General features: G+C 39.5%; 1 protein-coding gene across 2 annotated transcripts in view; it reads left to right on the forward strand.

Moving 5' to 3' along the window:
• The window catches only part of EXT1 (exostosin glycosyltransferase 1), a 218,277-nt gene that overhangs the window by 173,448 nt on the left and 31,866 nt on the right, over positions 1 to 12,963 (forward strand). The window contains exon 3 of one of the 2 annotated variants that reach the window (XM_085853626.1): positions 195 to 236. The exons of the other annotated variant lie outside the window; for it this stretch is intronic. Within the exon in view, the coding sequence (XP_085709752.1) occupies positions 195 to 236 (42 nt within the window). The remainder of the gene's footprint in view (positions 1 to 194; positions 237 to 12,963) is intronic. 2 annotated transcript variants of the gene reach the window in all.

Genomic DNA, 12,963 nt, shown 5'->3' on the forward strand with positions numbered 1-12,963 from the left:
CGCATCTTACTGTTTGGAATATGGCTGAAACCCCTGTGGTTCCTGAATTATACATCAAACATGACATCACACATATGGATGATGGAGATGTTTCTGCAAAATCTGATAAAAAAAAACATAAATCATAAATCATTCATTAAAACAAATGTTGCATTTTAACATGTCAAGTTTTCTGATTGGTTACTCTTCCCCAGGTGCCCCAGGTGGCAGACTACAAGTCAGGAAGTTTCTGCACAGTAAGTGCTCTGAAAGCAGAACAATTGACTGGATTTGAAAAACTCAAAACATCAAATACATGCACATTTAGCATGAGTAACAATATAAAACCACCAAATTAATCAAAACATCAAATACATGTACATTTAGCATGAGTAACAATATAAAACCACAAAATTATTCAAAACATCAAATACATGTACATTTAGCATGAGTAACAATATAAAACCACCAAATTACTCAAAACATTAAATACATGCACATTTAGCATGAGTAACAATATAAAACCACCAAATTACTCAAAACATCAAATACATGTACCTTTCGCAGAGTAACAATATAAAAACACCAAATTACTCAAAACATCAAATACATGTACATTTAGCATGAGTAACAATTGTAAAACCACCAAATTACTCGAAACATCAAATACATGTACATTTAGCATGAGAAACAATATAAAACCACCAAATTACTCAAAACATCAAATACATGCACATTTAGCATGAGTAACAATATAAAACCACCAAATTACTCAAAACATCAAATACATGCACATTTAGCATGAGTAACAATATAAAACCACCAAATTACTCAAAACATCAAATACATGCACATTTAGCATGAGTAACTATAAAACCACCAAATTACTCAAAACATCAAATGCATGTGCATTTAGCAGAGTAACAATATAAAACCACCAAATTACTCAAAACATCAAATACATGTACATTTAGCATGAGTAACAATTGTAAAACCACCAAATTACTCAAAACATAAAATACATGTACATTTTGCATGAGAAACAATATAAAACGATCAAATTACTCAAAACATCAAATACATGTACATTTAGCATGAGTAACAATTGTAAAACCACCAAATTACTCAAAACATAAAATACATGTACATTTTGCATGAGAAACAATATAAAACGATCAAATTACTCAAAACATCAAATACATGTACATTTAGCATGAGTAGCAATATATAACCACCAAATTAATCAAAACATTGAGCCTGGTGTTGGCGCAGTGGTTAGGGCAGCGGCTTGGGATCCAAAAGGTCCTGAGTTCAAGTCCCGTTGGGCCACTGAATTAATACACCAGGGGGTTGACTCAGCCTGTCATCCTTCCGAGGTCGGCGAAATGAGTACCAGTATACTGGGCCGGTGTATACCCCGGTTAAAATAGGTGTACTATATCCCTGTGTCGTAAGAGGCGACCAGGGTTGCGTCAGGAAGGGCATCCGGCGTAAAACATGTGCCAAATCACTATGCGGATCATACGGATGATCCGCTGTGGCGACCCCTAACGGGAGCAGCCGAAAGAAGAAGAAGAAGAAATTAATCAAAACATCAAATACATGTACATTTAGCAGGAGTAACAATATAAAACCACCAAATTACTCAAAACATCAAATGCATGTACATTTAGCATGAGAAACAATATAAAACCACCAAATTACTCAAAACATCAAATACATGTACATTTAGCATGAGAAACGATATAAAACGATCAAATTACTCAAAACATCAAATACATGTACATTTAGCATGAGTAACAATATAAAACCACCAAATTACTCAAAACATCAAATACATGTACATTTAGCATGAGTAACAATATAAAACCACCAAATTACTCAAAACATCAAATACATGTACATTTAGCATGAGAAACAATATAAAACGATCAAATTACTCAAAACATCAAATACATGTACATTTAGCATGAGTAATAATATAAAACCACCAAATTACTCAAAACATCAAATGCATGAACATTTAGCATGAGTAACAATATAAAACCACCAAATTACTCAAAACATCAAATGCATGAACATTTAGCATGAGAAACAATATAAAACCTCCAAATTACTCAAAACATAAAATACATGTACATTTAGCATGAGAAACAATATAAAACGATCAAATTACTCAAAACATCAAATACATGTACATTTAGCATGAGTAACAATATAATACCACCAAATTATTCAAAACATCAAATACATGTACATTTAGCATGAGTAACAATTGTAAAACCACCAAATTACTCAAAACATAAAATACATGTACATTTTGCATGAGAAACAATATAAAACGATCAAATTACTCAAAACATCAAATACATGTACATTTAGCATGAGTAGCAATATATAACCACCAAATTAATCAAAACATCAAATACATGTACATTTAGCAGGAGTAACAAAATAAAACCACCAAATTACTCAAAACATCAAATAGATGTACATTTAGCATGAGTAACAATATAAAACCACCAAATTATTCAAAACATCAAATACATGTACATTTAGCATGAGTAACAATTGTAAAACCACCAAATTACTCAAAACATAAAATGCATGCACATTTAGCATGAGTAACAAAATAAAACCACCAAATTACTCAAAACATCAAATAGATGTACATTTAGCATGAGTAACAATATAAAACCACCAAATTACTCAAAACATCAAATACATGTACATTTAGCATGAGAAACAATATAAAACGATCAAATTACTCAAAACATCAAATACATGTACATTTAGCATGAGTAATAATATAAAACCACCAAATTACTCAAAACATCAAATGCATGAACATTTAGCATGAGTAACAATATAAAACCACCAAATTACTCAAAACATCAAATGCATGAACATTTAGCATGAGAAACAATATAAAACGATCAAATTACTCAAAACATCAAATACATGTACATTTAGCATGAGAAACAATATAAAACCTCCAAATTACTCAAAACATAAAATACATGTACATTTAGCATGAGAAACAATATAAAACGATCAAATTACTCAAAACATCAAATACATGTACATTTAGCATGAAAAACAATATAAAACCACCAAATTACTCAAAACATCAAATACATGTACATTTAGCATGAGTAACAATATAATACCACCAAATTATTCAAAACATCAAATACATGTACATTTAGCATGAGAAACAATAAAAAACCACCAAATTACTCGAAACATCAAATACATGTACATTTAGCATGAGAAACAATATAAAACCACCAAATTACTCAAAACATCAAATACATGTACATTTAGCATGAGAAACAATATAAAACGATCAAATTACTCAAAACATCAAATACATGTACATTTAGCATGAGAAACAATATAAAACCACCAAATTACTCAAAACATCAAATACATGTACATTTAGCATGAGTAACAATATAATACCACCAAATTACTCAAAACATCAAATACATGTACATTTAGCATGAGTAACAATATAATACCACCAAATTATTCAAAACATCAAATACATGTACATTTAGCATGAGAAACAATAAAAAACCACCAAATTACTGTGTGTGTGTGTGTGTGTGTGTGTGTGTGTGTGTGTGTGTGTGTGTGTGTGTGTGTGTGTGTGTGTGTGTGTGTGTGTGTGTGTGTGTGTGTGTGTGTTAAACTCGGATGTAGAGACACATGTAATAACGGAAGCGTCCTGATCTGGGAATGTCAAGATGACAACACACTTTCCTGGAGAGGACATGCCCTCCCCAGTGAAGAGGTGGGGGGAGAGCACACCTTTCTGCATGTTTTCAGCCATTTTGAGAGTTTTTTAAACATAACGTAATAACAACACATTCTACCTTGATATGCCTCAAAGTTATTGACGGTTGGGAGGGTTTGCAGAAATAAGTCCCGGGAGCCTCGGGGGAATCTGTTTTGACCCCTCCAAGGAACTAGTGTTTCAAATAATTGTAGATTATAAAAAATAACAGCCAATTCTTATTATTTAATGTTTAGCACAAGGCTTCAGGTTAGCATCATTGGCTGAGTGCATAGCTGTGCCGCTGCTGATGCAATGGCCTCTGTAGGTTAGGACAGGAATTTGTAATTTGTTTATAGTGCTGGCAATAGCTCACCCACTCTGTGCACAGGACACTGTAGGATCTATAACATCCATCAACTAATTCCAGCAGACAGGTCACCCAGTTTAATGTCCGTCTGCGGGACAGCACACACATTGATGAATCAATGTACCTGTGAAGCACCAAGATGACAGTTTATAGCTGGGCCAGGATTTGAACACAGGCTGGACAGCTTCGAGTGTGCATACCTCTCAGCCTTCCTGCCAGCCATAACAGTCCTTTGAAAACTGTTTTCCCCCGAGATTATTATATAACCAGAGAGTACTGACACACTTAGATCAAACACTTGATTAAGGGAAATATCACACAACTAAGACTGCCGAGAATCCTCAAACAATGACTGAAGCACTGTTGGCACATCAACATTACAAGAACATATTCAACTAGAAAGGTACTCGGTAGAGCGCACACCTCCGCCACGTAATGCGTGACCCACGAGAACATATCGGGCCCAATACATTTTTGAAATATCATGCTATACAGTACTATATCGTTTTTGGCCCAATCTCTCAATGGTAAAGGATCACTTAAAAAATTAAATAATTCTCGTATCCAGATCCGGATTCAGATCTTCACCAAAATCTAATCAATTTATCCTGGTCACACACCCATCCTGTCCACCTCAATCCCTCCTATTTTCCTGTTCATTCGATATATCCCCTTGCTTTATGTGTCCTCCAGTGGCCCCATTTCTCCACCATAACTTTGATGCCTTTTGATGCCGCGTAGCTTTGCTTCTCCATGATCCTCAATAATACATAGCTCTCCAAATCGATGGTGTGTGGAATCATGGTAAATATTGAAAACTTTTCCTTTTGGGAAATGTATACTCCTTCAAGTCTTACAGGACAGTGCACAGGTGACCTTTGAGCTGTCTTGTCTGCATTTGATTCCAGATCTGGCTTTAAAATGTCGGATTGTTGTTTCGCAGGGCAGGGTGTTAGTTACATCACAAGGTGCACCGTCCCATTACGCTGGGTTGGGATATGGAATGTCAGTGTGGCTTACTGGTAACGTGCTTCATTCTGAGTTGCTATGCTGGGTTTCATCCCAGCAATTATAAAATGCATTTACAAACTATTGTGCACGTGTTTTCATCTGCGGGATGTTCTATATCGTAGGGTATACCTTCCTAAAGGGATACAGTACTTATGAACCAGCTTTTTCCATCCAGCAGCACCTGCTTGTAAAGGTTCCACTGTATCTTTCCACAAATAAATAATAAGGGGCAAATAAATAATACAAAAATCATGATTTTTCAATGTTATGTGCCTCATTTTAGCCAATATTGCTCTTGATATTCTAGATACAATGCAGTTACTAACTCGAACGACAATCGGTAGAGCGCATGCCTCTGCCAGGGTGAACGGTTTATGTGTGGTATCCCACTGGTAGGCCGGATCTGAATCTGGACCTGAAGCAAAATCGAATTGACTTGTTCTTGTCACCGAAGAAACTCATCGACCAAGTTTTCGTATAATCCATCCACAACGTTTTAAGGTGCCGTGTTACACAGTGGCATGCAAAAGTATTCACCCCCGCCCATGAATGCAACATTTAGATGAATTACGAATGACGTAGAAACAATTTTTCCAAATGAATTTTTTTTAACCAATAACTGCAGAGATCAAACTAAACACTGTTCTCGTTCAAGGAGGTTAGACGTCAGGAATGCCTACAAAAAACGTGTACAAATCTGGGTTGGTCTCTACAAGTTTTACACAGTGAGATGGTGAAATCTTTGCCCATTCTTCACGTTAAAATTTCTCTAGTTTGATGGGGATCGTCGATCGTCGATTATGGTCTGCAATCTTCACGTCTCGCCATAAATGTGCAATACTGGGTTCAAGTCAGGACTTTGACTGGATCACTCAAGAACGTTTATTTTATTCATATTCAGCCATCCCAGTGTGGCTGTAGCTTTGTGCTTCAGATCATTGTCCTTCTGAAATGTGAATCTCCTACCCAGTTTCAGGTTCATGGCTGACTCAAGCAGGTTTTCATCAAGGATTCTCCTGTACTTTGTATCATCCATTGTCCCTTCTATCCTGACAAGCCTGCCAGTCCCTGCTGATGAAAAGCAGTCCCATAACATGACACTGCCACCACCGTGTTTGACAGTAGGGATGGTGTTGACTGTGTGATGTGCAGTGTTAAGTTTGCACCAGACGTAACACTTTGAATTTAGACCAAAAAGTTCAATATATGTCTCGTCTGATCACAAAACGTTTCTCCAGATGCCTGCAGTATAATTAAGATGGGTTTTCGCAAACTCCGTATGAGATTTTAGATAAGTCTTTTTCAGTAATGGCTTCTTTCTTTCCAGCTGTCCATAGAGGCCAGCTTTGTGAAGGGAACAGGATATTGTTGATTGAACATTGACCCCCATCTCGGACATCGACCTTTATAGATCTTTCAAAGTCATAATTGGATTTACAGTGACATCCTAAACCAGTTTCCTGCTTGCCCAGCTGCTGAGTTTGGATGGGTGACCTGCTCTGGGTAGTGTCTGGGTGGTATGATACGTCTTCCATTTCTTCATGATGGATTTCACCGGAAATAAAGGGACAATGAATGACTTTGAAATCTTCTTATAACCCTCTCCTAAATGGTGCTTCTCCACCACTTTATGTCTGAGATCTTTTGAAAGCTCATTGGTATTCATGCTTACCTTGTTGGTTGACCAAGTGAGTTGAACCTTAAAACTCCTTAGATAAGTGTTGGAGATTAATTTTTTAAGTTAAACCACTGATTATATCAAGGTGAAACCTATGACATGTATTTTGTAACCTTGCAAACAAACAATTTGCTCCTGAAGTGATTTTGGGTTAATTAGGGAAAGAGTTTGAATATTTATGTAACTGAAAATCATCTGATTTTCTCTGTTAATCAAACTTAGTCACATTTTATCTTCATTTTTTAAAACTTTATCACTTTGGAGTCATCTGTGAAGTCTCTATATGTTAAATTTGATTTGAAAGCACCATGAAATAATTTCAGGTGGCATCAATATGTGATGAAAATGTTGGAGGAGGGGAGAGGGGTGGGGGGGGGGGTGAATACTTTTGTAGGGTGCTGAATATAATTTTTGTCCCTATCTTTCAATGATGAAGAATACTTTGAAAATTCTTGAATCCGGATCATCATGGAAATCTAATAAATTCGTCCTTGACATATCCAACATGTCCACCAAATTTCGGCCAAATCCGTCCATAACGTTTTGAGATATCCTGCTCACAGAAACAAACAGACAGCCAAATAGACAGGGGTGAAAACATAACCTCCAACCAATTTTGATGGCAGAGGTAACCAGTCTGGCAGGATGCTACGAAGGTACCGCACTTACCAATGAACTGTCTACTCTGCTCTTTAATTCCAGACCCCACTACAAAACGTCAAATTGTTAGTTCGCAGGCAGGCTGTTGCATCAGAAAGTGTGCCGTCCCTCAGATGCACATTAAGCCGGGTGGTCAATCTGTTAGCATTGATCACGAGGAGACGTTAAAGATCCCACAATGTCTTCCGCAAAATGCAGGTTGATTATACAATTCCTGCCCTGAGTACTGCCGGGTTTGCAAATGTATATGCCATGCATTGTCATCTTTGCCATCATGAGTTTACTGTGGCAGCACTGAACCTGCCTTCGGGTGGAGCACCAGCAACTTGGTCCATGTCCTGAAATTACCAATGCTGGTGGTCACATGACGATACTCATTTACATTGGGAAGGAAATGACTGTGGGTGACTCTGTGCAGCAGAACTTTCCATTCATACAAACTGTCCTCTATGATCGTCCAATCAAGATGTTTCCAGATAAGCAACAGAATGAAAGGCATACCTGCTTGCAGGTCGGTTAAGCTGGATCAGATACTCTAATGGCATGTACCTTTTGTGATGCAACTGAGCAACTCACAAAAACCTTCGTTGCTGAATGACACATTTTCTCTTGAAGATTGCATGAAGAACTGAAATCTATAAACTTCCTCAGCTTCGGCAGAACGTTATCTGATCCCTCGCACCTGTAGAAGAGGTGATCGATCGGAGTTCGAAGCAAAAGGGTTTTGGCATCCTCTTCCCTCCTTTTGTAATCCTCGTGTTTTGGGGATCCACTAGGGCGGACACATGCAAGCAAACACTTAACTCTTGCTCACTGGCTTACCAGATCATGAACCTTATACTGGAAATTCGATTCCCCATTAATCCCCCCAGGGTACCATCGGGGCACGTAGAAGCACCAAGTGCAGGCCTTCTTCGGTGTTTGTACGAAGAGTAGTGCAGTGGTCAGTCGCAAACCCTGAACATTTTCTTCCCGGATTGTCACAATACAGCGGCAATGTCAAAACCATGTACGACCAACTGAAGTTATCCAAGGTTTACACTAACTGTATAATTTAAAAAAAACTCTGGGAACACGACGGCATTACCGTGAAATGTGCGAGCTCAGAAATAAAAAGAAATAACATTTCATCTCGAATGCTTGCCCTCCCACAGCCTTCACTCATTCCCTGTAAAGCACAGATTTCTGTGCAGCCAAGCATTGTTCCCGCTGCACACAAGTAATTCTCGCCATCCTTTCGGTGGCTTGGCCTGTTGTCGCTGGTACAATATTTTCAGAGCAAAGGGCCTTGTGTACCCTCTGCTCCAAAAAAGCTGCAAGGCCCCGCCATAACAATTTTGTCCACCTCTTGTTAGTACTGTACTCCACTCTCGTTTTGGAGTTAAAAGTACGATGTTTAAATCGACGAGATTAGGGAAATGTTTTTATTTCGTCTCTGATGCTTGAGCCACCTTTTGCAGGCACGACGAGTTCACCAGACTCATCGGCGTAATGGTTCTAGAAGTTCTGGGTCTGGGAGGTTGGCGGCACAAATCCAACCCTGACCGAGTCATGCCAAAGACTTTGAAAACGATACGTGCTGCTTCCTCGCTTGATGCTCAGCATTTAAAAAGGACATAGCATGGAGAAACAAACATCGGTTGGCAACCGCTGCGCAGGCTTGATGGGACTCGTATTTTCCTCGTGCGTGAAAGTTCTTTGTCATGGAACTCGTATTATCCTGTTTGGCGTTGAATCCACGCTTAGTATCACGGTTTCGTCCAGCTCCCCTCGCATCCGTTTGAGAGTTTCCTTGAATTCCCTCACATTGATGATATCTGGACAGTTACACTCGGCTGACCGTGCAGATGCTCCCGCAGGTGCTATCAACCGGATTCGTATCTGGGCCTCTTCTGATCCAAAGCATTCGGATGCTAAATCGATTTTGAAGCATTCACCTTCCCCGAGCATCCAAGGGAGTTGAATGCTTTGTTTCATTTTCCAACTGTGGCCATACAAGAGACGTGGCGTGTAATGCAATCTTTCCTCAAGAACATTTGATCAAATCACCGGATGTCTATACAATAATAACAGATGTTTCTGTAACACGTGACCGGTGTGCAGCAGAATTGAGACATCGTTCAACAAAAAGCGGGCCTGTCTTTCCCGCTTGCAAAATCACTTCCAAAAGCAGAAGATCGTTTATCTTGGCAACTGTGACTTTTTTTTTTACTGAATTGGTGATGATATTGCTCATAGAGCCAAGAGGAATGCTTCGATAATAATTTGCCGGCCAATCTGGGTGCACTGACCGGCCTATAACGCGACCTTGGATAAATGAAGAAATATTGCGGGATCCTTGTGTTTCAGCAGGAGAGCCAGTGTTGGGAGGGTTGCTTTTAAAAAGCAATCTGTGACAATTACTGATTACATTGATTCTTGCGTAATCGATACATCATGCAATAATTTCGGTAATCCAAGTGAATGACGTCAGATTCATGCTTAAGATTACTTTTGGGATTTTTTTTCAGAATAAAAATTTGCATTTTAATGTAAGCTGGAGGGATAGCTTAGTGATAGTTCACCGGTCTCTGTGCTTTCTCGGCTGGGTTTGAATCCCGACCTTGCTATAAACTGTCATCCCGGTGTTTCAGAGGCAGGGTGATTCATCAATGTGTGTGCCGTCCCTCGGATGGATGTTAAACGGGCGTCCCTGGGTCCTGTCTTTCCTCAGTGGTGTAAGGAGGTCCTGTCTGTCGGCATTAGTTGATGGACGTTAAAGAAAGATCCCACGGTGTCTTTCGTGAAGAGTAGGTGACCTATCGACGGCACCCTGAATATCTTCCAAATTCCTGTCCTTAACTTACTCGATCTAATGTCAGGCCAGGATAGCCAGTTCGTGAAGGACTTTGGCCATATTTATCCCCAGCCAACGCACGAGATGGGAATAATTGTTGCAGTTAAAGACGTGATCAGCATGATGATTATGATGATGATGATGATGATGATGATCATGATCATCATCATCATCCTCCCGAGCCCCATAAAAATAAATCATCGCTAAATTAATTCCTTCATGGTTATATAATACGAGTTCCCTTCCAAGGAAGTTTGATGCAGGAGAAGACCATGAGGCCCATCAAAGCTTGTGCTATTATTACTAACTCATGGTTCTTTGTCGTGCTCTGTCCTTTAAATGTCGAGCGGCAAGCAAAGAAGCAGCACACACCATTTTCAAAGTCTTTGGTATGCCTCGGACGGGATTCGAACCACCGACCTCCCAGATTCGGAGCGGACGCGCCACCGATTCTGGTGATATTGTTGATTAAACTTTATTGCTCGAAGACTGAGTCTTGCTTTCAAATAACTGGTTCGGTCGGGCTGAGAGATTTGTCAGTGGAGCCACATACAGTCTCTTCAATATCAACATGGCTCAGAAGGTGGCATTAATTAAACTGCAAATTTAAACAATCGGGCATCATAATAAACTACAGTATATTATGTTGTAAAGCTAAACATTGTACTTCCAATGTGATGACCCATCACCCTTGGAGTCATAATCGGTTCTCGATCACAGGCTGGAAAAGGACACACTGCTCGATTGTAACACAACAGCAGGACCTGGCCAACAGGCTTGCCCATGTGATTGCACCATGGGGCGATTATCTCGTTCCCACGGCTTAACAGGCAATCTGCAGGGGCACTTGATGGCAGTGCTACTAATGAAAAGATTCCAAATGATAAAGGACCTTTCTTCGACAGGGAATGGACTTGACAATATCTTGCGGGTAGTTTCATGTTTCCGACACAACGCAGGAGCCCATCTCAGGACGGCCATAGGTGGTTGCTCAATCGAAGAAGTTATCCTTCGACTCAGAGTCACTGCTGAGTTTCGCATCAATTAAATGTACAGCATAGCCCTGTCGTCCATTTTATCCATTTTGTTTTGTCTTCTCCAGATGAAGCCGCATTCGGAAGTTTTGAACCGTAAGAGCTGCCACTTTTGCAATCCTGATAGTTCGTGCACCATTGAAAATGACGATCGATGGACGTGATAGTGGTGTCGAGGGGTACAGCTAAGAACAAGTAAGGTGTTCCTTTTTAAAAAAAAAAAAATCGAATATTGTTGTCTTCATGATGTTGGAAGCAGTTTTCTCTCTGTGGAAAACTTCTGGGTTATGTGTTCTGTGCTGCAGCACTTCTGTCGGGAGGCCTCAACATCGCTTTACTTATTCTTAGGAAAGCATTTGTTCTTAAACTCTTTATATATGAAGGGTTTATTGTAGAGTACAGTACTTACAATAATTCAATGACTCAGTCATTGTATCTGTATGCGCTCCATCATTCTCCTGACACCACTGCATTTGTCGTCAAGTCCTTTTAGACACCTCGTGCAGTATTTGTGGTGTGAGGAATTTAGCGCGGGTAAAGCGACTCTAAGGACACCCTGTACATAGTCTTACAAGGATGATTTGATTTCGGCTGAAACTTTTCCCCATCCAAGCATTCTCAGATCTATTTTGCACAATCAACAAATTGCTCTTCTTTTTGACGTCAGATTCACCGGTCGCTGTTAGTTATATTGACGACGAAGTCGTCTCCACTGACGAAGTCGCCAGAGGCACGATGTTTTCGAGTTGTCCGTCCATGCTAATTACCTCCGCCACCGAAGGTGAAGGAGGTTATGTTTTCACCCTTTTCTGTATGTCTGTTTGTTTGTTTGTTTGATTGTGTACAGGATATTTTAAAAAGTTGTGGACAGATCCGGATGAAATTTGGTGGGCATGTTCGGTGTGTGACATGGAAGAATTGATTAGATTTTGCTGAACATTCGGATTTGGATCCGACTACGATAATTTTTGAAGTGATTCTTCACCATTGAGAGACAGGGCGAAAAATGATATTTAACACAATATATCAAAAAGTTGTGGACGGATTGGGACGAAACTTGGTGGACAAGTTGAGTTGTGAACGGATTCGGATGAAACTTGGTGGACAGATTGGGTGTGTGACAAGGACGAACTGATTAGATTTTGGTGAAGAACCGAATCCGGATCCGGTTCCGAGAATTTTTACATGATTCTTCACCATTGAGAGTGAGGGCTAAACCGATAGATAGCCTGATATTTCAAAGAGTTGCAACAGATTCGGATGAAACTTGGTGGACAGGTTGGGTGTGTGACAAGGACGAACTGATTAGATTTTTGGTGAAGATCCAAATCCGGATCCGGATACTAGAATTTTTACGTGATTCTTCACCATTGAGAGATGGGGCTAAACCGATAGATAGCCTGATATTTTAAAGAGTTGCGGACAGATTTGGATGACCCTTGGTGGACAGGTTGGGTTGTGGACGGATTCGGATGAAACTTGGTGGACAAGTTGGGTGTGTTGCAAGGAAGAATTGATTCGATTTTGGTGAAGATCCGAATCCAAATCTGGATGCGAGAATTATTTAATTTCAGTGATTCTTAACCATTGAGAGTTGGGGCCAAAAACGAAATA

The sequence above is a fragment of the Eptatretus burgeri genome, chromosome 14 (genome assembly GCF_056783735.1).
Source record: "Eptatretus burgeri isolate ZD-2024b chromosome 14, Ebu_testis_v1, whole genome shotgun sequence".
Taxonomy (NCBI): domain Eukaryota; kingdom Metazoa; phylum Chordata; class Myxini; order Myxiniformes; family Myxinidae; genus Eptatretus; species Eptatretus burgeri.